The sequence below is a fragment of the Triturus cristatus genome, chromosome 6 (genome assembly GCF_964204655.1).
Source record: "Triturus cristatus chromosome 6, aTriCri1.1, whole genome shotgun sequence".
Lineage (NCBI taxonomy): Eukaryota > Metazoa > Chordata > Amphibia > Caudata > Salamandridae > Triturus > Triturus cristatus.
In genome coordinates, this window is record NC_140589.1 from 773,476,684 (window position 1) to 773,503,880 (window position 27,197).

Genomic DNA, 27,197 nt, shown 5'->3' on the forward strand with positions numbered 1-27,197 from the left:
TTTTGTTGCTCCAGTGTCCCACAAAACTCTGGACACATTTGAACTATTGGTACAACAAGACCTAAAAAAGATAAAATATTCTAGTAAAACAAACAATCTGAGTAGAGCGGAAAAAAGTGTTTTAATCAGACTCGCCAGAAACCCAACAATTACAATATCAAAAGCAGATAAAGGGGGAGGATTAGTAATCATGAACTCCGAGCATTACCAAAGGAAAGTTCTCGAACACATCACAAACGAAGACACTTATGGAAAACTTGATAAAGACCCTACAAAGGAAATTTCCAACAATCTCAATCTCATGTTGGATAAAGCGGAAGAACTCAATTGGATTGACCTACCAACCAAAAAATACCTTTGGACTGACTTCCCAAGGAGACCCAAAATTTACCTACTACCAAAGATCCACAAAAATTTGATGGATCCTCCATTTAGACCTATCGTCTCCGGATGCGACTCAATATTTGAAAAACCAGGCAGGTTTATCGATACATTCTTACAGTCATTTGTTCAAAATTGGGAGACTTACATTGAAGATACTACGGACTTCCTGAGAAACTTACAAATGTTTAATCACCTAAATACAGAAAATTGGATTTTATGCACTATTGATGTAGTAGCATTATACACTTCGATACCACATGCTAACGGAATTGAAGCAGTTGAATGGGCTTTATTGCAACAAGAAAATACACAAATACCTAAGCATTTCATTATACAACTACTGGAGTTTTGCTTACAAAACAGCTACTTTTGTTGGGAAGAAAAGTTCTACATACAACTAAATGGAACATCTATGGGATTTCCAGGAGCACCAGCATACGCTAATACGTATATGGCAAAATTCGAACATGACTATATCCTCCGGGACCCCACATGGAAAGAAGGTCTTATATTCTTCAAACGCTTCATAGACGACATCTTCCTCATTTGGAATCAGTCAGAACCAGAACTTATCAATAACATACGTACACTAAACCTGATCGATCCTCGAATTCAATTCACTCATACAATAAGCCGCAAATCTATTGCTTTTTTAGACGTATGGATTGACATTGGACAAGGCGAAATACAAACGAGTGTGTACAAAAAACCAACAGACAGAAATAATGCTCTGCTTTTCAGCAGTTTCCATCCTCCTTCGTTGATCCGGAATCTACCAGTGTCCCAATTTTTGCGAACGAGAAGAATTTCTTCTACAGATATGGCATGTGAATCCACATGGCATCAACAAATAACGAACTATACAGACAGAGGATATCCTGAGAAACTTGTTTTAGAACAACTAAACAAAGTCAAGACCCGACCACGTGAAGAGTTGCTGAAGAAAGTTCCAAAAGACACGAGCACACGTACAGTTTTTGTCTCTAAATACTCCACAGCATCCAGGAAGATTAAACAAACTATCAACAAGCACTGGAACTTACTCCAATTGGAAACGGACTTCAAAGATCTCTTCAAAGAGAAACCACTATTCGCCTTCACAAGAGCCCAAAACTTGAAAGAATTATTATCCAAAAAACAAAAACCAATAAGGTCTCTTGAACCAAGTAAAGGCACACAGAAATGCTGGAACTGCACACATTGCAACAATGTAATAACAGGTGATACTTTATTGCATCCATCCACGGGTCAAAAAATTAAAATTCACAGCAACACAACATGTAACTCAGAAAATGTTATTTACACAATAAAATGCCCTTGTGGGCTACTATACGTCGGTAAAACAGAGAGGAAAATGAAAATCAGATTGACGGAACATAAAAGCAAAATACGCACCAAAAGCACGACGTCTAGCTTAGCGACACACTGGGAGGAATCACGGCACCAAATTGCCCAACTGAAATTTCAGATCATCGAAGAAGTACCAAAACACACAGATCGCGACAATTCAAAGTATCTTTTACAAAGAGAGGCATTCTGGATTAAGAAGCTTAAAACTCTTACTCCGCACGGACTCAACGACAAATTTGAGATGGCTTGCTTTCTTTAAAAGAATATTCATATCTGATACTTGTACTCCACCCTGGGACCCCGACTCAATATGAAAGCACTTTAACCTATAATGCATTCAACCCACGTTTATTTCCTACCTGACATTACACGCACATATATTTCCCCACACACTGGTCCTTTTTTTCTGAACTCCCTTAGACATAGACCATAAAACGTAATATTTGATTATGATCATGTTTTATATTTGTTGACGTTATGTTTGACCATATGATTCATATGTATTATTTGATTATGTTTAAATTGATATACTGTTGCTGACATTCAGCGTATAAACTACGCTCACTCACACTATTTTATGAAGCCAGGTACACTCTGGCGGTCACATAATTTATATACATCCATCAACAACATTCGTTCAGGTTTCATTTTTTTTAGAACTTTATTGACATACGACCCGGGCACACTAAGCATGCTTCATCGCGTCTTCATTCTACTCTGAAAATTATTCGAACCATTTTCGATGGTTCTAATAACATTCTATTTTTCAACCAGATGATCTATATACTGCACTTAAGGTGAATAGATTTCGTAGATTTGTATCGAGCGCAGAGGTAACGCTCGAATCTTTCTTCGCGATCATGGTGCTTCGTAGTCTTTTTTTAGTTTCTATGTCCACGCTTTACAGCGCGACTATTTACTCACCTGATACTGATGAACTACCAACTTCGACCGAGACATACTTCATCACGAACGTTTCTTCGAATCGGTAAGGACGTTACACTTTACGACCCCATTTCTATGGGTTTGCACTTAAAAATTTGACTGGAATGTAAGGTTCGTCCTTTATTTTCAGATCAGTAACATACTGCTCCAGTAACGGTTTTCACCGCCACCTGAACTGTTGTTATTAAGGTGAGCTTGGCTTTAAGCATTGAGTGTATCCAGACATAATGCTTCACACAACGTAGTTAATATAGAGTTTTTATTTCTGCAGATTCTTCCTCGTTAGCAACATGAGAATCGTGTAAAATGACATAACTGTCCAGGTACGAAATCGGGGCTCCTTGCATTATTTATCATTATTAATTCACAGAGAGATTAGTTGTTCTTATACTTTCATTGTCTTGAACTCTCTCCACAGAATACAAACATGTAACTCATGTGAACTACTGAAAGGTATCGTATACCTCATTATTAAATTAAAAAACACGACATTCTGTTCACGCACCGTGCAGATTCTGACATACACTCTCCTTTCTTCTCCAACAGCTTACCCCTGAAGAAGGGACCACAAATGTCCCGAAATGCATTGGGTGTTTGAAAAATTATTTCATTAGTAACTTGCGTTTATTACTGTATAAATGTATACACATTGAATGATCATGTATATCGTGGAAGCTCACATGATAAAATTGCATATGATCATTGTTTATTTTGAAGTGAAATGAATTAAATGTTGAAACAATTTTATAGCTGTGCATATTGCAGTCCTGGTAAATTTTATACTAGGCCACCCCCTTTCCTTCATACCACGTGCCACGCAAGCATAAGGCAATATTGCACGCCTACCGTCATAATCTCAGTTTATCTCCTAAAAAACGAGTGCGCCCACCACCCATTTTCAACGTTTTCACTTTTGCGACTTTGGTGGACTGCACCGCATAAAAATGTCTTTCGAATCTATCTCCAGTATTACTGAAAATCGAGCCACAACTAAAGTTTACACAACAGAAGACGCAAATGAAATTTACAACTTAATTAAGGAGACAAAATCATTTGACGCACAGAGCGGATCAGTCACACAACAATTACGCCAACTGGAATACCTCACCAGAAGAGAATTGAACCAACGTTTACACGCTTCTACACTTATACAATACCATCGAGTCAAACGGATCCCGCGTGGTTTAAGACTATCAATACGTCCAATGCTTTTCAGGCTTCAAAACAACCCACAATTCATGGAAAAATGGTACTCCATTTTAAATAAATGTTCTCTGGATCTGATACTGCTGATAATTGAGGAACTGTCCAAAACAATTCGGGATTTAGAAGAAGAAATAAACACTTTAAAAACTGAATTATCAACAAGAATGGAAGTTGAACCATGGGGACAATTCCTAGAAAGTCTCAACCTTAAACTAGAGAAATATGGAAAAGAGTTACAAGAAACCAAATTGCGAAAATTTAAGAGAGATACAATTGATTATAAGCTGAATGAAGTTTATACTTGGGCCGATGTATACACACAACGAAGATTTACCACCAAAAAAACCACCCAAGCATCCTCAGAGGAAAGTGTTGTATCCGATTCAGACATTGATACTCAGAGAGCTTCATTTACAGGCAGCGCCAGTTCAAAATCTACGACCAAACCACCAACAGAAAGTTCGTCAGGTGCAACACCTAGCACTTCAGGTTCTTCATCTTCTTTTTTGGACTCCAGCAGAGAGCAAGGGAGACCCCCAGACAAGAGTCAAACCAAAACAATCAGCGGTACCGAAAAACAAGGAGAGGAAAAGGACAAAGACAAAAGCAAAAAGGGCCTGAGGAGCCAAACAAAAGCCTCATCATAAATATCTCTTCTCTAAAACTAACATCGTTCGAGGAAAAAGTACTGAACAAAGGCATGTCCTTTGTGAGCACCTATAACAGCACAGAATTGGAGACAGAAGTAGCTCTATATAAATTCATGAGAATCTTGAGATTTCGTAACTTTTTCACCAACATTTGCCCCCAAGACACATCGGATAACTCTACTACAGATGTATCACTCCCAATTTTCAAACCAAAGAGCACTTTTGTTGCTCCAGTGTCCCACAAAACTCTGGACACATTTGAACTATTGGTACAACAAGACCTAAAAAAGATAAAATATTCTAGTAAAACAAACAATCTGAGTAGAGCGGAAAAAAGTGTTTTAATCAGACTCGCCAGAAACCCAACAATTACAATATCAAAAGCAGATAAAGGGGGAGGATTAGTAATCATGAACTCCGAGCATTACCAAAGGAAAGTTCTCGAACACATCACAAACGAAGACACTTATGGAAAACTTGATAAAGACCCTACAAATGAAATTTCCAACAATCTCAATCTCATGTTGGATAAAGCGGAAGAACTCAATTGGATTGACCTACCAACCAAAAAATACCTTTGGACTGACTTCCCAAGGAGACCCAAAATTTACCTACTACCAAAGATCCACAAAAATTTGATGGATCCTCCATTTAGACCTATCGTCTCCGGATGCGACTCAATATTTGAAAAACCAGGCAGGTTTATCGATACATTCTTACAGTCATTTGTTCAAAATTGGGAGACTTACATTGAAGATACTACGGACTTCCTGAGAAACTTACAAATGTTTAATCACCTAAATACAGAAAATTGGATTTTATGCACTATTGATGTAGTAGCATTATACACTTCGATACCACATGCTAACGGAATTGAAGCAGTTGAATGGGCTTTATTGCAACAAGAAAATACACAAATACCTAAGCATTTCATTATACAACTACTGGAGTTTTGCTTACAAAACAGCTACTTTTGTTGGGAAGAAAAGTTCTACATACAACTAAATGGAACATCTATGGGATTTCCAGGAGCACCAGCATACGCTAATACGTATATGGCAAAATTCGAACATGACTATATCCTCCGGGACCCCACATGGAAAGAAGGTCTTATATTCTTCAAACGCTTCATAGACGACATCTTCCTCATTTGGAATCAGTCAGAACCAGAACTTATCAATAACATACGTACACTAAACCTGATCGATCCTCGAATTCAATTCACTCATACAATAAGCCGCAAATCTATTGCTTTTTTAGACGTATGGATTGACATTGGACAAGGCGAAATACAAACGAGTGTGTACAAAAAACCAACAGACAGAAATAATGCTCTGCTTTTCAGCAGTTTCCATCCTCCTTCGTTGATCCGGAATCTACCAGTGTCCCAATTTTTGCGAACGAGAAGAATTTCTTCTACAGATATGGCATGTGAATCCACATGGCATCAACAAATAACGAACTATACAGACAGAGGATATCCTGAGAAACTTGTTTTAGAACAACTAAACAAAGTCAAGACCCGACCACGTGAAGAGTTGCTGAAGAAAGTTCCAAAAGACACGAGCACACGTACAGTTTTTGTCTCTAAATACTCCACAGCATCCAGGAAGATTAAACAAACTATCAACAAGCACTGGAACTTACTCCAATTGGAAACGGACTTCAAAGATCTCTTCAAAGAGAAACCACTATTCGCCTTCACAAGAGCCCAAAACTTGAAAGAATTATTATCCAAAAAACAAAAACCAATAAGGTCTCTTGAACCAAGTAAAGGCACACAGAAATGCTGGAACTGCACACATTGCAACAATGTAATAACAGGTGATACTTTATTGCATCCATCCACGGGTCAAAAAATTAAAATTCACAGCAACACAACATGTAACTCAGAAAATGTTATTTACACAATAAAATGCCCTTGTGGGCTACTATACGTCGGTAAAACAGAGAGGAAAATGAAAATCAGATTGACGGAACATAAAAGCAAAATACGCACCAAAAGCACGACGTCTAGCTTAGCGACACACTGGGAGGAATCACGGCACCAAATTGCCCAACTGAAATTTCAGATCATCGAAGAAGTACCAAAACACACAGATCGCGACAATTCAAAGTATCTTTTACAAAGAGAGGCATTCTGGATTAAGAAGCTTAAAACTCTTACTCCGCACGGACTCAACGACAAATTTGAGATGGCTTGCTTTCTTTAAAAGAATATTCATATCTGATACTTGTACTCCACCCTGGGACCCCGACTCAATATGAAAGCACTTTAACCTATAATGCATTCAACCCACGTTTATTTCCTACCTGACATTACACGCACATATATTTCCCCACACACTGGTCCTTTTTTTCTGAACTCCCTTAGACATAGACCATAAAACGTAATATTTGATTATGATCATGTTTTATATTTGTTGACGTTATGTTTGACCATATGATTCATATGTATTATTTGATTATGTTTAAATTGATATACTGTTGCTGACATTCAGCGTATAAACTACGCTCACTCACACTATTTTATGAAGCCAGGTACACTCTGGCGGTCACATAATTTATATACATCCATCAACAACATTCGTTCAGGTTTCATTTTTTTTAGAACTTTATTGACATACGACCCGGGCACACTAAGCATGCTTCATCGCGTCTTCATTCTACTCTGAAAATTATTCGAACCATTTTCGATGGTTCTAATAACATTCTATTTTTCAACCAGATGATCTATATACTGCACTTAAGGTGAATAGATTTCGTAGATTTGTATCGAGCGCAGAGGTAACGCTCGAATCTTTCTTCGCGATCATGGTGCTTCGTAGTCTTTTTTTAGTTTCTATGTCCACGCTTTACAGCGCGACTATTTACTCACCTGATACTGATGAACTACCAACTTCGACCGAGACATACTTCATCACGAACGTTTCTTCGAATCGGTAAGGACGTTACACTTTACGACCCCATTTCTATGGGTTTGCACTTAAAAATTTGACTGGAATGTAAGGTTCGTCCTTTATTTTCAGATCAGTAACATACTGCTCCAGTAACGGTTTTCACCGCCACCTGAACTGTTGTTATTAAGGTGAGCTTGGCTTTAAGCATTGAGTGTATCCAGACATAATGCTTCACACAACGTAGTTAATATAGAGTTTTTATTTCTGCAGATTCTTCCTCGTTAGCAACATGAGAATCGTGTAAAATGACATAACTGTCCAGGTACGAAATCGGGGCTCCTTGCATTATTTATCATTATTAATTCACAGAGAGATTAGTTGTTCTTATACTTTCATTGTCTTGAACTCTCTCCACAGAATACAAACATGTAACTCATGTGAACTACTGAAAGGTATCGTATACCTCATTATTAAATTAAAAAACACGACATTCTGTTCACGCACCGTGCAGATTCTGACATACACTCTCCTTTCTTCTCCAACAGCTTACCCCTGAAGAAGGGACCACAAATGTCCCGAAATGCATTGGGTGTTTGAAAAATTATTTCATTAGTAACTTGCGTTTATTACTGTATAAATGTATACACATTGAATGATCATGTATATCGTGGAAGCTCACATGATAAAATTGCATATGATCATTGTTTATTTTGAAGTGAAATGAATTAAATGTTGAAACAATTTTATAGCTGTGCATATTGCAGTCCTGGTAAATTTTATACTAGGCCACCCCCTTTCCTTCATACCACGTGCCACGCAAGCATAAGGCAATATTGCACGCCTACCGTCATAATCTCAGTTTATCTCCTAAAAAACGAGTGCGCCCACCACCCATTTTCAACGTTTTCACTTTTGCGACTTTGGTGGACTGCACCGCATAAAAATGTCTTTCGAATCTATCTCCAGTATTACTGAAAATCGAGCCACAACTAAAGTTTACACAACAGAAGACGCAAATGAAATTTACAACTTAATTAAGGAGACAAAATCATTTGACGCACAGAGCGGATCAGTCACACAACAATTACGCCAACTGGAATACCTCACCAGAAGAGAATTGAACCAACGTTTACACGCTTCTACACTTATACAATACCATCGAGTCAAACGGATCCCGCGTGGTTTAAGACTATCAATACGTCCAATGCTTTTCAGGCTTCAAAACAACCCACAATTCATGGAAAAATGGTACTCCATTTTAAATAAATGTTCTCTGGATCTGATACTGCTGATAATTGAGGAACTGTCCAAAACAATTCGGGATTTAGAAGAAGAAATAAACACTTTAAAAACTGAATTATCAACAAGAATGGAAGTTGAACCATGGGGACAATTCCTAGAAAGTCTCAACCTTAAACTAGAGAAATATGGAAAAGAGTTACAAGAAACCAAATTGCGAAAATTTAAGAGAGATACAATTGATTATAAGATGAATGAAGTTTATACTTGGGCCGATGTATACACACAACGAAGATTTACCACCAAAAAAACCACCCAAGCATCCTCAGAGGAAAGTGTTGTATCCGATTCAGACATTGATACTCAGAGAGCTTCATTTACAGGCAGCGCCAGTTCAAAATCTACGACCAAACCACCAACAGAAAGTTCGTCAGGTGCAACACCTAGCACTTCAGGTTCTTCATCTTCTTTTTTGGACTCCAGCAGAGAGCAAGGGAGACCCCCAGACAAGAGTCAAACCAAAACAATCAGCGGTACCGAAAAACAAGGAGAGGAAAAGGACAAAGACAAAAGCAAAAAGGGCCTGAGGAGCCAAACAAAAGCCTCATCATAAATATCTCTTCTCTAAAACTAACATCGTTCGAGGAAAAAGTACTGAACAAAGGCATGTCCTTTGTGAGCACCTATAACAGCACAGAATTGGAGACAGAAGTAGCTCTATATAAATTCATGAGAATCTTGAGATTTCGTAACTTTTTCACCAACATTTGCCCCCAAGACACATCGGATAACTCTACTACAGATGTATCACTCCCAATTTTCAAACCAAAGAGCACTTTTGTTGCTCCAGTGTCCCACAAAACTCTGGACACATTTGAACTATTGGTACAACAAGACCTAAAAAAGATAAAATATTCTAGTAAAACAAACAATCTGAGTAGAGCGGAAAAAAGTGTTTTAATCAGACTCGCCAGAAACCCAACAATTACAATATCAAAAGCAGATAAAGGGGGAGGATTAGTAATCATGAACTCCGAGCATTACCAAAGGAAAGTTCTCGAACACATCACAAACGAAGACACTTATGGAAAACTTGATAAAGACCCTACAAAGGAAATTTCCAACAATCTCAATCTCATGTTGGATAAAGCGGAAGAACTCAATTGGATTGACCTACCAACCAAAAAATACCTTTGGACTGACTTCCCAAGGAGACCCAAAATTTACCTACTACCAAAGATCCACAAAAATTTGATGGATCCTCCATTTAGACCTATCGTCTCCGGATGCGACTCAATATTTGAAAAACCAGGCAGGTTTATCGATACATTCTTACAGTCATTTGTTCAAAATTGGGAGACTTACATTGAAGATACTACGGACTTCCTGAGAAACTTACAAATGTTTAATCACCTAAATACAGAAAATTGGATTTTATGCACTATTGATGTAGTAGCATTATACACTTCGATACCACATGCTAACGGAATTGAAGCAGTTGAATGGGCTTTATTGCAACAAGAAAATACACAAATACCTAAGCATTTCATTATACAACTACTGGAGTTTTGCTTACAAAACAGCTACTTTTGTTGGGAAGAAAAGTTCTACATACAACTAAATGGAACATCTATGGGATTTCCAGGAGCACCAGCATACGCTAATACGTATATGGCAAAATTCGAACATGACTATATCCTCCGGGACCCCACATGGAAAGAAGGTCTTATATTCTTCAAACGCTTCATAGACGACATCTTCCTCATTTGGAATCAGTCAGAACCAGAACTTATCAATAACATACGTACACTAAACCTGATCGATCCTCGAATTCAATTCACTCATACAATAAGCCGCAAATCTATTGCTTTTTTAGACGTATGGATTGACATTGGACAAGGCGAAATACAAACGAGTGTGTACAAAAAACCAACAGACAGAAATAATGCTCTGCTTTTCAGCAGTTTCCATCCTCCTTCGTTGATCCGGAATCTACCAGTGTCCCAATTTTTGCGAACGAGAAGAATTTCTTCTACAGATATGGCATGTGAATCCACATGGCATCAACAAATAACGAACTATACAGACAGAGGATATCCTGAGAAACTTGTTTTAGAACAACTAAACAAAGTCAAGACCCGACCACGTGAAGAGTTGCTGAAGAAAGTTCCAAAAGACACGAGCACACGTACAGTTTTTGTCTCTAAATACTCCACAGCATCCAGGAAGATTAAACAAACTATCAACAAGCACTGGAACTTACTCCAATTGGAAACGGACTTCAAAGATCTCTTCAAAGAGAAACCACTATTCGCCTTCACAAGAGCCCAAAACTTGAAAGAATTATTATCCAAAAAACAAAAACCAATAAGGTCTCTTGAACCAAGTAAAGGCACACAGAAATGCTGGAACTGCACACATTGCAACAATGTAATAACAGGTGATACTTTATTGCATCCATCCACGGGTCAAAAAATTAAAATTCACAGCAACACAACATGTAACTCAGAAAATGTTATTTACACAATAAAATGCCCTTGTGGGCTACTATACGTCGGTAAAACAGAGAGGAAAATGAAAATCAGATTGACGGAACATAAAAGCAAAATACGCACCAAAAGCACGACGTCTAGCTTAGCGACACACTGGGAGGAATCACGGCACCAAATTGCCCAACTGAAATTTCAGATCATCGAAGAAGTACCAAAACACACAGATCGCGACAATTCAAAGTATCTTTTACAAAGAGAGGCATTCTGGATTAAGAAGCTTAAAACTCTTACTCCGCACGGACTCAACGACAAATTTGAGATGGCTTGCTTTCTTTAAAAGAATATTCATATCTGATACTTGTACTCCACCCTGGGACCCCGACTCAATATGAAAGCACTTTAACCTATAATGCATTCAACCCACGTTTATTTCCTACCTGACATTACACGCACATATATTTCCCCACACACTGGTCCTTTTTTTCTGAACTCCCTTAGACATAGACCATAAAACGTAATATTTGATTATGATCATGTTTTATATTTGTTGACGTTATGTTTGACCATATGATTCATATGTATTATTTGATTATGTTTAAATTGATATACTGTTGCTGACATTCAGCGTATAAACTACGCTCACTCACACTATTTTATGAAGCCAGGTACACTCTGGCGGTCACATAATTTATATACATCCATCAACAACATTCGTTCAGGTTTCATTTTTTTTAGAACTTTATTGACATACGACCCGGGCACACTAAGCATGCTTCATCGCGTCTTCATTCTACTCTGAAAATTATTCGAACCATTTTCGATGGTTCTAATAACATTCTATTTTTCAACCAGATGATCTATATACTGCACTTAAGGTGAATAGATTTCGTAGATTTGTATCGAGCGCAGAGGTAACGCTCGAATCTTTCTTCGCGATCATGGTGCTTCGTAGTCTTTTTTTAGTTTCTATGTCCACGCTTTACAGCGCGACTATTTACTCACCTGATACTGATGAACTACCAACTTCGACCGAGACATACTTCATCACGAACGTTTCTTCGAATCGGTAAGGACGTTACACTTTACGACCCCATTTCTATGGGTTTGCACTTAAAAATTTGACTGGAATATAAGGTTCGTCCTTTATTTTCAGATCAGTAACATACTGCTCCAGTAACGGTTTTCACCGCCACCTGAACTGTTGTTATTAAGGTGAGCTTGGCTTTAAGCATTGAGTGTATCCAGACATAATGCTTCACACAACGTAGTTAATATAGAGTTTTTATTTCTGCAGATTCTTCCTCGTTAGCAACATGAGAATCGTGTAAAATGACATAACTGTCCAGGTACGAAATCGGGGCTCCTTGCATTATTTATCATTATTAATTCACAGAGAGATTAGTTGTTCTTATACTTTCATTGTCTTGAACTCTCTCCACAGAATACAAACATGTAACTCATGTGAACTACTGAAAGGTATCGTATACCTCATTATTAAATTAAAAAACACGACATTCTGTTCACGCACCGTGCAGATTCTGACATACACTCTCCTTTCTTCTCCAACAGCTCACCCCTGAAGAAGGGACCACAAATGTCCCGAAATGCATTGGGTGTTTGAAAAATTATTTCATTAGTAACTTGCGTTTATTACTGTATAAATGTATACACATTGAATGATCATGTATATCGTGGAAGCTCACATGATAAAATTGCATATGATCATTGTTTATTTTGAAGTGAAATGAATTAAATGTTGAAACAATTTTATAGCTGTGCATATTGCAGTCCTGGTAAATTTTATACTAGGCCACCCCCTTTTCTTCCACACCTAAGCCACTTAACTGTCAGAATTATAATAATCTTGTATTATTCACTTTTAATCGAGGAAAACAAGAACATTCCTACATTTGTTTCTACGGTGATCTTGTGTAAAGATGCACTCTCCAACAAGTAAGACAAGTTTCTCAAGAATTGACAAATGACTTTTTTTATTTCCTTCGTCTATAAGACATTTACCACTTTGTATTCTTGGTGGCACTTTATGCTGCAAAATCTTGGTCTGAATACTTTTAAAAATGTCACCGTTATTCGTTTTGCCAATCTTTTCGCATTTGTTGTAGTTAGTATTTCTTACCTTTGCGAACGAAATTCCCTCGTTGTTTGTCCACAATTTTCACATCCAGGAATTCATAGTTTGCATTTGGGTCTGATTTCATCTTCTTGAAATCAGATTTTTCGAGGACAATATCAATTTCATGATCAGTCAGCTGGCGTCCTACAAATTGGCATATCTTCAGAACAACAGAGCGAAGGTCCTAAAAGAATGTGAAAGTTTTTTAAAAAAAATGTAGGCAAAGATAACATATTTTCAATAAGAGAGAAAGCACCCTACTAACAACAAAGCAATGCTGCAATTTTCCAGCATTTTAGCATGTCAGATTTCATAAGTAAAACCTGAGTTTATGGTGAATTTAGGCATACAGAGTGGCCAAAGGTACCCCTAGCACCAGCAGGGTATTGGGAATAACATCGTCTTATCCATTGGTGAATTGGTGAGATACGTTAGAGGTGGGCAATTTAAGGCAAAGAGTGAGTTAGATTATCACAATTTACTACTACTTTACATACAATAAGGTTTAGAAGGAAGACCCTTTTCAATCCATGATTATTTGCAACTTGAGCTAACTTGGGAATTTATCTTAAGTTTTTTTTTAAGTCTGAAAGCTCATCTCTTTTTGCTCATTTGCATTTTAAAGTAGCTCACTGTGTCGACTTTTGGCACCAAGAAGCCTGTCAAATATGTAATAGACAAATGATAAAACCTTAGCAATTCAAACCTACATTTTACGGTCCTCATAAATGATTCACAGGAAGGTAAATAATAGTGGATTTTGTGGAGGTCGGAGTCATTCTCTTTCTTTTGGACAGGTGTGGGGGATAGAATTGTAGGAGATTTTTCCTTAACACCGAGTTTGTGAATGTGTTTTACCTGCCAATATTGATGATGATTTGGATTTCTCAAAATCTGCTTTCTATGATTGTTTACATTTTCTTCTAGCCCATTATAATCTTTCTAAATATGTATTTTTGTTTTTACTCACTGTATTCTGTTATTTATTGGTGCAATGTCTTCACTTCTTTCAGTGGCCATATTACACCTAGTGCCCCGCGGATTAAACATGAGTGTGAGCCCTCTTTGTGTGTCCCTGGGGCACTATGGTATTAAATAAGGGACCCCAGACGCTTGTGAAGCCACTTCTATAGTATTGATACCTCTAGCGCACATTTAGCACCATCCTTGTCTTCAGAGGGCTTCTTCATTGGCATGGCCATAATACAAAAGCAGGTGTAGAGGCAAACAGGCCCTAAGGCAGTGCACTGACAATGCACCACAAAAAGATGGCACACTTTCAGTGCTCCCCCTGAGGGCAACCATCTGGAGAAGTGAATAGCGGTCCCATGGAACCTCCAGGGATCCCGGTGCCAGTGGGTGTGGTCACTTACTGCACCCGCTTGCAGGGTGCTCTCTAACCCCTATTTAAAGGGCGGGTGGGTTGCTGCCTGCACAGAGAAACATGAACCCACTGCTTCACATATCACTTAATGCTCTGCCCTAAGGCAATGCAGTTTTGCATCTGCCCTGCGGGCTGAGCATTCATTGTAATAAGGTCCACTGTCCCTGTTTGTGCTCGGCAAAACTGTTTAAAGATGAGCCATGGTGCAAATGAGGACAGTGCGTCATATCAGTAATACGACCTGGTCGTCTCAGTAGGTGTGTTCTTAGTATTAGGTTTTTAATCAAATTTTTTGCTCAGAAGAGTGCATTTGTGTTCAAGTGACTACTTACTTACTTAACTGGTCACCTAATCTAATGCATGTCTCCATTAGGGTTGATCAAAGAAGTCTATACATAAGAATGTGTGTATGTGTTATTTATATAGTGTGAACCTAGCCAAAATCCGGCAGAGCACTGTACATTGTCAAAGACAAGCATAAAGTCAACAAGTGATACAAGAGGTAGCTGGGTTGAAGGCATTTATTGTAGCAATTTCTGTGTATGTAAAATGCATATTTCTTGGGAGAACTCCAGGTTGTACGTGTGCAATGCGAGAGCATAGTGCTATGCAAAAACATCCATGAGAAAATCAGGACTTTCACAATATTTTTTACCATGATTTTACTACTTTAACCATCTGTTCAAGAGCATGCATGATTTCACATAGCTTTCCTTCACAACTGTTCAGTTTACATCATTGCAAAGTAGGCATATTCGAGGTATGTACTTGCTAACAAAATATTAATTTTGTGTAAGTGGGGGGGATATTGCTAGTTCAGCACATGCAGCTGAGGCACGCATCCGGTTTACCAGTTTCCGCAAGACATTTCTCCTCAAAATCAGTCACACTCGGAGGCTCTCGGCCGCGACATCAAGCGGCGGTGTTCTCTTGGCCTTGGCTTGACCGGGTCCCTGCCGAGGCTCGGACTACCCCCTTGACTGGGCATCAGGAGGCTGACCTTGGTCCCCCTGCTCTGACGGGCCCGGAGGCCCGGGGCCATCCTCAACCCTACCCTCTGCGGACTGGAGGGCCTGGAACTGCTATGTTGCCCACTGGGGCCCCTTGCGAGGGCCGTTGAGACTGATCTCAGAGCGGCGTGGTTTAGACGCACCTTGCCCCCCCTTCCATCCTCCGCCCTTATCTTCCTGCTGGTCGACCTGCCCCCGGGGCCCGCACCTCATTTTCTCCTTATCCGAAGATAACCATGGTCAGGGACAAGATACCCAAGACTCCTGCCACCCAAACTTAGATGGATCGGTTTACCACCACGGACGCCGGAGCTACCGGTGGTCCCGTGGCCACAGGAACTCCCGTTGCGACTGACCTCTCCACCATCCTCCAGGCGATTCAGGCGTTGCAGTCCTCGGTCGAGGGCAAGATTGCGGAGGTCCGCGTAGACATGACCCTGATCCGGCAGGACCTCCGCAATGCTAATGCCCGAATTAAAGAAGAGGAGTCCCGTGTGTCTGTCGTGGAGGACGACGTCCATTAGCTTAAACTCCAGGTGACCCAACTTCAGTCCCACACGCAGGAGCTACATCGGCAGGCTGAGGATGCTGGAAACCGAGCCCACCGCAACAATCTCCGCCTGATTGGATTTTCTGAGGGTGTGGAACAGGGTCGGGCGGCGGACTTTGTGGCGCGCTGGATACGCTCCAGGATGCCAGAGGGCTCTCTCTCCCCTTGGTTCAAGATCAAGAGGGCGCATCACTCGCTCGCCCCCCGCCCACCCGCAACCAGGTGCCCCTCTCCGACCAATCATCCTGCGAATCCTCAACTTCAGGGACACGGATGCTATCCTGGCCGAGTCTCGGTAAAAGCAGCCTCTCAAGCATGAGAACCTGACGATAATGATTTTCCTTGACTACACCCGGGAGTTCCAGACCCAGCGTCGTTCCTTTGGTGAGGTCAAACAAAAACTAAGCTCGCTTAACATTCAGTACAGGATCCTCTTCCCGGCGCGGCTGCAAGTGGTTTTCCAAGACAAATCTCTCTTCTTCGACACACCTGAGTAGGCATGGACATGGGCAACAGAGGAATGTCCGTGGCGGCTGAACGCCCAGAACTCGGCTCCACCCAGCAGCACTGAGGATGCCCGGCGGGACATGCCAATCCTCCGACCATGACGCAGGCACTCCGGAAGGCGCAGGGGCCAACGACGTGCTCGCTCGGACTCTCTGATGGGCCCTTCGCGGGGACACACACCTGGGCGACCTGGGGAGACCTCCCCTGCCAGACGGCGTGCTGGATCCTTGGGCCGCTCTGTCCCCGGATCAGCCCATCCTTGCTGGGCCTCCTAGACACTGATCTTTCCCGACGCTTCTCTCAGGGCCGGTCTGAGCCCATCGCTGCGATGTCAGCGCTTGTTTTGTTGTCTCAGATGTTGGCTGGTATCAACCAAGGCTAGCACTTTGCATAGTGACTAACTGGTCACCGATGGCTATAGATTTGGATATCCTACTATGAGGAGAGGTCCTCCATGACTTTCCCTGTTTCCAAGCATTTTAGCTTGGTGTTTCAGCTGCCCTGTTTACTGTTTGGGTGACAGATGCTTCAGTTCCTGAAGTGTAGGGTGGGGGGTTGGGAGGGGTTGGAGCTCCGGCTCGTGTTTGTTCTGTTTTTTATCTTCTTTGTTTTCTGCACCACCTTTGTTCCATTATATCTGGTTGAACACATTTTACGCAATGCTATGACACCATGTCCACGGGCTCTGGGCATCACCTCACTTCCACTATCCCTGCCATCCCGCTCGCGGCCATGCTGCCTCCATGGCTTCCTTCTTTCCGGCGATTCTAGCGGGGTGTCTTCGCTCCATATAATGTCCTGGAATGTTAATGGCCTGCTGGACAGGATCAAGCGCGCAGCCGTCCTGCAATATGCCCAGCGTCAGGCCGCGGACATACTCCTGCTTCAGGTGACCCATCTGGTAGGCCACCACTGTCCCTTCCTTGCATGCTATGGCGCTGTTTGGCATTCTGGATTTAGAAGGGGGTCAAGAGAGGTTGCTATCCTGGCACGTCGCACTCTTCCCCTGGTAGCGCGTAAAGTGACACACGACCCTCAGGGCTGTTTTATTCTTCTGTAAGGGACCCTTGAGGAACGCCTGCTTAACCTACTGGCTGTTTATTCCCCTCCTGCCCTGTTGGCTCCCACGCTCCGTAGACTCACCTCGCAGGTCGCTGCTCTGCCCCTGGGACTAACTGTTGTGGGGGGTGACTTCAATGCAATTATGGACCCCGGCCATGACACCGCGTCTCCTCCTTCTGCCTCCAGGACTGCCCAACCCGGTCTCCTCTCGACATGGGCTGCTAGCCTGGGTCTCGGGGACGCCTGGAGACTTTGGTACCTTACTGCGCGACAATACACTCATACCTTGGCCTCTCACTGCACTACATTTTTCTGCCGGCCCAGGATTACCGAGCGATTCAAGCAATCTCTATCCTCCCTAGGGGCCTGTCGGACCATTCCCCAGTGATGTTACACGTAGTTGCCCTCCCCCCATCCTCCCATCCACTTTGGTGACTCAACGCCTGGTTCCTCCAAGACAAGGAGTTCAAGGACCACATCCGTGGCCCGAGTATAAGGCTGAGGAGATAAAAATGAGAAGCTTCTCCATTGCCTTGCCACCTACCCTATGGCCAACCGTATAATTTCGGAAGTGGCTGATACGAGCGGTGAGCTCCATCATGCTCCGTTAGTGGTGGCTCAATGCTTTGCCACCTACTATGCTACCCTCTATTCGGCACCGACGCCTGGTCTTTCACTCTCCGAGCTCCTCCGGCGGGAAAGGTTCTGCCTTCCGCACCTTAGTGCCTCTGAAGCGGCAGCGTTGGACCTTCGCTCACCCCTGAGGAGGTGTCTGATGCCATCTCACGCCTGGCAGCCGGTAAGACTCCTGGTCCGGACGGGCTCCCCCAAGAATTTTATTCGTCCTTCCAAGATACCTTGGTATCGCCTCTCATCGCGATGTACAATGAAGCAGTGGCTCTTTCCGCTCGGGAGACGGACCTAGCTACCATTGTAGTGATCCCCAAGTCCCAGCCCCCCTCACATTGCTGCTCGGACTATCGTCCCATTTCACTCATCAATACTGAGTTTAAGATCTTCGCCTCCATCTTGGCCAAACGCATATGACCGCATCTAGCTAAGTTGGTTCACCCAGACCAATGCGGCTTTATGCCTCTCCGAGGGACTAGACATTGTCTTAGGTGCCTTCATCTTGCTCTTGCGAACTGGCACTTGCTGACCCCCTACTTGTCTCTCCTTCTTGTAGACTTTGAGAAGGCTTTCGACTCGGTTGACTGGGACTATTTGGGGGCTGTTTTGGAACAGATGAACTTTGGCATTCCTTTCGGCAACTTGGTGAGAACTCTCTACCACCGATCCCGGGCGCAGGTCCTTGTCAATGGAGCTCTATCCCACCCCTTCCCAATTAGACGGGGTATACGGTAGGGATGCCCCCTCTCCATGATCCTATTTGCTTTGGCAATGGAACCCCTTGCCTGCCTTATTCGATGTGACCACTCCCTCACTGGCTGGAGGTGACCCGGCTTTGCAGAAGATAAAATCGCTCTCTACGCAGATGATGTATTGCTGTTTCTGGCTGACCCGGCCCAATCGGGGCCCAGATGCCTTCGAGCACTGGACCTCTTTGAATGCGTCTCCGGCCTTTGGCTAAATCCGGCCAAGTCCGTTCTTGTCCCCCTGCACTTGTCGCGCGAGTGCTTTAACTGGCAGTCGACGATGCCCCTTCGACGGCAGTCCTTCAAGTACTTGGGGATCTGGATATCCCTTCTCCCCGAACTCGTGTGGTCACTCAACGTCACCTCACTGGTTAAGCGGGTCCGCGCCGACCTCCTTAAATGGCGCACACTGCCCCTGAACCCTCTGGGCAGGATAGCCCTGTTCAAAATGATGATTCTACCCCACTTTTTGTATATGCTTCAGAATACACATCACTCCTTTGCTAGGTCTTGGTTCCGTGAAATAGATGGTCTGGCTGCTAAGTTTCTCTGGGGGGGGCGGAGGCCCAGGCTGGCCCTGGCCCAATGCCGAATCCCACCTCTCGATGGAGGACTTGGAATGACGAGCCTCTATCTCTACTACCTAGCGACTCGACTCCTTACGATCCACGACTGGTTTAATGGCGACTGGTCTGACCCAGCGTATTGCTTGGAATTGCACACCATGGGCTGCTCCTCTATCCAGGGGATGTTTTACGGAGCTGTTGTTCCTCGGGCTCTCCCTGAAGTCACGCGCGGAGTATTCCTGGCTTGGCGGGCATCACTACGTCATACCCGCTAGGCGGGCAGGCTGACCCAATACACTCCCCTGTGGTGCGGCACCAGGCTCCGAGAGGTTGCTTCCTTGTCAGGGTTCCGGCAATGGGACCTCATTGGGGTATCCTTGTTGGGCGATGTCTGGAGCAGTACCCATCTACGCTCCTTTCAGGACTTGCAGGCCAGGCACTCCCTCCACCCCTCTCAATTTTTCCGATATTTGCAGCTGCGACATGCTCTCCACTCCCACATCCCAGATGGCACCCCCTTGCCTGAGTATAGTCTACCTGAGGCTCAAGTCATGACCAGCGATTTGGGGAGAGGAGGGATCTCCCGGATTTATCGATCACTCACCAAAAATACCCCCAACTCCCTCTCCCAACTCTGAGATAAATGAGAGGGCTGGCTCGGGGCTCGGTAGATGAGGACTGGAGAGACGCCCTGATGGCCCCTAAAACAATTGCGGTTTCAGTGAGGCTCCGGCTGGTCCAAGTATACTTTCTGCATGCTGCCTAGCTTACACCGCTGCGTCTCCACCACGCAGGGCTTTGGCCTGATGCCCTCTGTCCCCGTTGCTCCCACTCCTACGCAGACTTCTATCATATGGTGTGACTTTGCCCTGTGATACAGGGGTATTGGGAGTCTTTAACACGAGAACTGATGGAGATCTTGGGCTGGGAGGTTCCTCTCGACCCTACACGTGTTTTGCTGGGCATCACCGATGGGTTGGATGGCAACAGGGCTGAGAAACTCTTCCTTAATACAGCACTGGTGGTAGCCAAGAGGCACATTGCTGCTCACTAGTTGGACAATACCGCGCCCACATTGGTGCGCTGGCGCAGGGGGGTGGACTGGTGTGCCACGCAGGAGCGGCCTCTTTATGTAGCCAGGGGGTGCCCTAAGAAATTTCGCCACATGTGGGGCAAATGGGTGGGAGTGATAGAAGACTAATGTGGAGTGATTTGGTCTTCAGATTAGAAGTGGATATGTCGATACAGGATTTACATGTGTATAGCCTTGATGCCACTGTGAAGTGTTTTTCCCTTGGTCTTACCTTATATGATGTAGCTCTGAATGGTGCTGTTTGTTTTTGTTGTATTCAAAATTCAATAAAATTGATTATCAAAAAATAAATCAGTCACACTCAAGAGAAAGCTTTGCAATCAGCATGAGCATAAAGAAAACATTCAATTATACAAGAGACCATTAACCCAACAATTGAGATATAAGAGTGATCACATTTATGTAATAAATATATTGATATCTAGTCATCATGCAAAATATTTTGTGATTGTTAATTTGTATTTGAAGCTGAGCTATGGATGACTAAATGCAATACCAAACTATTTTGACGATTTCCGTTCCTTTTGTTCCGCCAATTGGCTCCGAACTGGTGTTCATTTTGATAGCTATTCCTTTGCTCTTTTGAGCCAACAGTGCCGAACAAGTGACGAATCAGAGAGAGGTGTTGTGAAAAACATACCATTTCAAATAAATACCTATATTCAGATCCCAGACATGCTACGATGCTGTGGACGTAATAACTATGACAAACAACTAAATAACAGCATAGATATTAAACAATGGTAATTAAAATATTAAATAGGAGGATAAACACTGTAACATCAAGCTTACCTTTATCATATCCTCAAACGAAATTAATAGGAAATTGAAATTCTCCTTATGTGTGACCCAGCCTCTGACATGTTCAAACCAGGAACCACCAAAAACTAACGAAAATGTTAAAAGATAAATAATTTTGCTAACTTTCTCTTGCTGCATACACAGTTTAATATGTAATTTGCCACCACATTAATGTATTTTTATTTTTGCACAATGTTGAATCAGGCGTATTAAAAAAGTGTTTCTTGTTTGAAATTGCAAAGTTAATGCTCAAAGTTTCAAAGGTACAATGCTCAACGTACCCCACCCAACTCTTTGATTTGCTCTTTATAAATGGGTTTAATTTTAACATACAATCCAACCAAGGTACATGGTGTGTTCTACACCATAGCAGATCCATTTCAGGGCTATTTCAGTTTTGTATTCAGTAACCATACAAAACTAACTTTTAACTATTCCATGTCAAATCAATGTTCCTGATCACACTGTTAATGAAACAGATGCCATTAATCATGTTGTAAATTATTTTACAGATGTGATCACATAGCACATTTCCCTTACCACTTTGACAGAAATGACAATGAATGCAGTATGCATTATTGAATGCAGTATAATTGATTTGTTGATGTGTTTATTTAATAACATTTCACATTTAGGTGGTGTTAAGTATTGGTATAAATATTGCAAAGTCATATGAATTGAATTTGATATACGTGTTATGTATTTGCAAGGCTGTTACGTTAGTTATGAATCATACTCCTAACCATAACTTCCAAATTTCTGTGCCTTTTCAGTTTTAATTTGTTACCATAACTGCACTGCAAATGTGGCTTTCTAGGTGAAATTCACAGGTTTTTCAAAACATATGTTGAGGTACAATAGTCAACAATACCTTATCTTTAACATGACTTTTTGTTGCTGACGATATACAAAATCCAAGGGCCCGATTCACAGAACTAACTTAAGACAAAATCCTAAACCTACTACCATTTTGGTATTCACAGAAGGCACTTACTCATTTTGGTATTCACAGAAGGCACTTACTCATTTCGGTATTCACAGAAGTTAGGACTCCTAAAGTTAGGACTCCTAAATGCCTTCTGTGAATCCCGAAAGTCTTAAAATTAGGATTTTTCTCAGTTTAGGAGTCCTAAAGTTAGGAGTCCTAACTTTACTACTCCTAAACTGAGAAAAATCCTAATTTTAAGACTTTCAGTATTCACAGAAGGGATTTAGGAGTCCTAAAGTTAGGAGTCCTAACTTTACTACTACTAAATTGAGAAAAATCCTAATTTTAAGACTTTCGGTATTCACAGAAGGCATTTAGGAGTCCTAAAGTTAGGAGTCCTAACTTTACTACTACTACATTGAGAAAAATCCTAATTTTAAGACTTTCGGTATTCACAGAAGGCATTTAGGAGTCCTAAAGTTAGGACTCCTAACTTCTGTGAATACCGAAATGAGTAAGTGCCTTCTGTGAATACCAAAATGAGAAAGTGCCTTCTGTGAATACCAAAATGGTAGTAAGTTTAGGATTTTGTCTTAAGTTAGTTCTGTGAATCGGGCCCCAAGAGTTTCCTGTGTCTAACTCTGCCGGTGACCGTCCCCAGCTTTGTATAGGGTTTTGCCTTGCCCGGAGGGTAGTGTTCGTCAGAATGCCTGGCCATTTAGGGCCAACACTCCACAGACATCCAACCCTCAAGCCCTCACTGTGCACAACTTAAGGCCTGGCGAAATGATGTATTGGCCACATGGTATGGCTTCCAAGCACTTTGCGCCACCCTCCACAGGGACCCAACTCATGGGCAACCAACACTCAGAGTGCATGGCCTTCAACATTGTGCCATGGGGTTGGTCACTGGGCCTGGCCTCTAGCCAAGTCCCAAACCCATCCCACCATGGGTGACCAATCGCAGCTGCTCACAGCCTTGAGTCATCTGCAGAAAGTTTGACTTCACGGCCTTGCCTCTGCTGCACCCTGGCTCCCAACTATCCTTAGCCAGCCAACCCGGGCAGCATACACCCTTTAGTTTTGCACGGCTGGGTTTTTCACAGAGAATGTGCCGTCCACTGTGACCAGGCCCTGCTCCCATCTTGCTGTGTGGCAGCCAACCCCTTCATGTGGACATTTACCAAGCACAGCATTAGTGCCCAAAGTACTTTTTTTTCCAATGTTATGAAGTTTTCACAGATCTCATGCCATATTTGTGAATTCTGTGGCACAAGGCATCTAAGGTGCACTACTCCTGCTTAGAGCCCGCAAATCACACAAAAAAAGATGTTTTGATTTTTAATTTTATACCAGGGGTGTTCCTTTGTGTACCCTCAAATGGGACTAGAGGCCAGACTAGGTTCTTCATGCTTGCTTGTGCCCTTTTCTTTTTCCCAATTCAGTGCTCTGTGCATTGTGTTGCGTAATGTTCCCTGCAACAGAACTGTTTCTGTGATGGCCAGTCACTCAGAGCACAACAGATCTGCGAATCCACAATGTCTGCTGGTGGAAAAGCTCTGGGGTCCAATGAGGTACCTGTATTTTGTTTTAAATGATATCATGTACCCTACAAGGATTTGCTAATCCATGAGGGATGGGTGAATTAATGCTCCGAATATCTCTAAAATGTAACCTTGTCATACCCCACACAAGCACTGCTTTAAACACAAATTAGCATTTTTTCTGTACCAAAGAGCAAACAATCATGAGGGAATTAAAAGGGGGAATTGAAATTTTGTGCCCCCCTTTTTCTGGTTCTGCAGGAAACATCCCTCTAAAGAGCCCAAAGCAGATCTACTTGTTTTTAAAGTTTCAAGCAGATATGCAACATAGGCAATGTTATTAAAAAACAAAAAGTGAAGGCCAAGTAAGAGGCAATTGAAAGGGAGCTATTGACTCTGGAAAGGTCCCCGCTTCCTTGCTTGAGGAAAGTACCCAACACTCACTGGCCCAGAAGAGACAAGAATACAAGAGCTTAGACGCAGAGTCAGCCAATAGTAAGCTCCACAAGGTACAACATAAAGTATATGAACTGGGGGATAAGGCGAGCAAGCTACTTGCCTGGCTAGACAAGAGGGAGAAGGCCGCGAGATGGGTCATGGCCATTGGAGGCTTGGCGGGAGAGTGGCTACGAGATCCTCAAAATATCGCGGAGGCCTTTGCAAACCACTATGTGCAACTCTATTCCCCGGAGGCACTCGGCACGATAGAGGAGTCATTGGACCTAATACAAGATGTCCCAATCCCAGTTCTCCCAGAGGTGGACAGGGAACAGCTCGAGGAAGATCTTACAGCGGAGGAAATAGGGGTTGCCATACAGAGTATACAATCCGGTAAAGCCATGGGGCCTAATGGCCTCCCAATAGAATTCCTTAAATTGTCTGCCACAAAGGTGGTACCCCATCTCTTACACATGTTTGAGGAAAGTGAGCAGGTGGGAAAACTGACCAAAGATTGGCGTCTGTAGTGGTCATTCATAAGGCTGGAAAGCCAGCAGAGGAGTGCTCTTCATTCAGACCCATCTACCTTCTGAACAGAGAGGTTAACATTTTAGCCAAGGTACTCGCTCGCCGATTGATCCTAGATGTGACTAGGCTTGTGCATCCGGACCAGTCTGGTTTTATGCCTGGCCGGAATACTGCCTTAAACTTGAAGCGGCTACATGAAGTTCTCAGCCAAAGGGAGACCACACAAGAGTATACGCTATACTATCAATGGAAGCCTGCATGGCCTTCAACACTGTCGAGTAGCCTTATATGTTTGCGGTCCTAAAACGTATGGGACTGGGGGAAAATTTCTTGTTGTGGCTCCGTCTGCTATATACCGCCCTACTGGCCCAAGTGGTTGTCAACGGGCATAAATCTCATACCTTTACCGTAAATAGGGGAACAAGACAGGGCTGGCCGTTGTCCCCGCTTTTATTCACCTTGATACTGGAGCCACTGGCAATCTGGATAAGGAGGGACCCAGTAATCCGGAGATTAAGGTGGACAGCTGGGAGAGAGGACAGAATCTCGTTGTACGCAGACTACGTATTGTTATATGTGTGTTGCCAAGGGCCTCCATTGCCAGAATCCTTCAGATTTGTTCAACCTTCAGTCAGTATTCTGGGTACACCATCACCTGGTCCAAGTCAGTGGTGTTCCCCCTACGGGGCGCCGCCCTGGCCTTGCCGAGGGGATGCGGAGCCAAAATTGAGGCAGAAGGGTTCACCTACTTGGGGATACATGTTACTTCCGGTGAGGAGGTCTTTTACATAAAGAATCTTCTCGCCCCACTGGCCAGGCTCAAGGGAGATGTACAACATTAGCGGACCCTGTCGCTATCCCTGCTGGGAAGGGGCGGCATTATTCAAAATGATGGCACGTCCACAAAATTCTCCACGCCCTGCAGAATACACCCTATGAGATTCCAGGTTCATATTTTTCAGCAATAGACGGGGAGGTTCGCAGCCTGTTGTGGGATGGGAAGTCACCCCGTATTGCTACTCATAAATTGGTTCAGGGATGGTACGATGGAGGTATCGCACTTCCCAATATCCGGGCGGGGTGGCACAGCTGGGGGTTATCAATAAATGGGCCTACCGGGGACAGAGAGATCCGAGGTGCTATATGGATGAGTGGATCATGGGACTCGGGGCCTCAAAGAGGTACTATATACTAACCCAAAGAAGCAGAAACTCACAGGGTTGACAGCATGGACAGTTGCAATCTGGCATAGAGTAACGAAACAGTTGGGGTGGGGTGACAGGGCGGCACTCGGGCAGAGAACCTGGGGAAGCTTGGTGTGGGACATCATCGCTATCTCTAAGGTTAAGGATCTGCGGGTAAGGGGGGCAATTATCCCATTCTCGGTACTCCAAAAATAATATGAATTAGCTGATAGGGAGTTATTTTGATATTCCTAAATAAGACACGCTCTCAGGGGGGCAAATTAGAGGGGGAGGTTTTGCCGGGGGCTTCTCCTCTGTAGGACAGGCTCATCACTGAATAGAAGCCGAGCAAGGCCATACCGTTGACATAAAAAAAAAGTCATTGATAATCAACCTGACCCGTTGATAAATCTCTGCGAAAAGTGGCAGGCAGAGGTTGGGAAGTTGGAGGAGGAAGATTGGAGGGAGGCACTTGCGTTACTCGAGAGGAGCCAATATCATCGGCACTACAACTTGTTCAAAGTAAAATACTTCATAGGTCATATATCACATGCACTGCACTGGTTAAAAAGCGCAGACTTGAAGATGTGGGGTGTAGAAGAACATACAGTGGTGTTTTCACCTTTTCCACATCATTTGGGAGTGTGCATCCTTCCAAAGATACTGGAATGCAATAATCACATGTATGAAAGGAGCGTATGGAGAAACAGTTGCCCAGACCTCCACAGTGTGCCTCCTAGCCTTGACCGTGCTGGGCAACTATGGACTACTATGGGATTGATGATAGCAAAACGTAATATTGCTTGGAGGTGAGCAGGGGCGGAGGTGCCTACTCTGGCTGAATGGAAGTGGTCACCTGGTCCTCAAAGCCGAAGCATTCGTTAGCAGAACACATGCAGATTGGAATGCAACCTCGGCTGCAAGTA

At 42.9% G+C, this 27,197-nt stretch overlaps 1 protein-coding gene across 4 annotated transcripts in view; it reads right to left on the reverse strand.

Moving 5' to 3' along the window:
- Positions 1–27,197, reverse strand: part of LOC146817852 (amine sulfotransferase-like) — a 388,273-nt gene that overhangs the window by 76,402 nt on the left and 284,674 nt on the right. For 3 of the 4 annotated variants that reach the window (XM_085611332.1, XM_085611333.1, XM_085611334.1), the window contains 2 exons: positions 21,641–21,735; positions 13,304–13,484 (listed from right to left, as the gene is read on the reverse strand). In XM_085611332.1, the coding sequence (XP_085467458.1) occupies positions 13,304–13,484; positions 21,641–21,735 (276 nt within the window). Of the gene's footprint in view, positions 1–12,997; positions 13,485–21,640; positions 21,736–27,197 lie in introns of all 4 variants that reach the window. The other variant, XR_014963025.1, reaches the window with a different exon arrangement.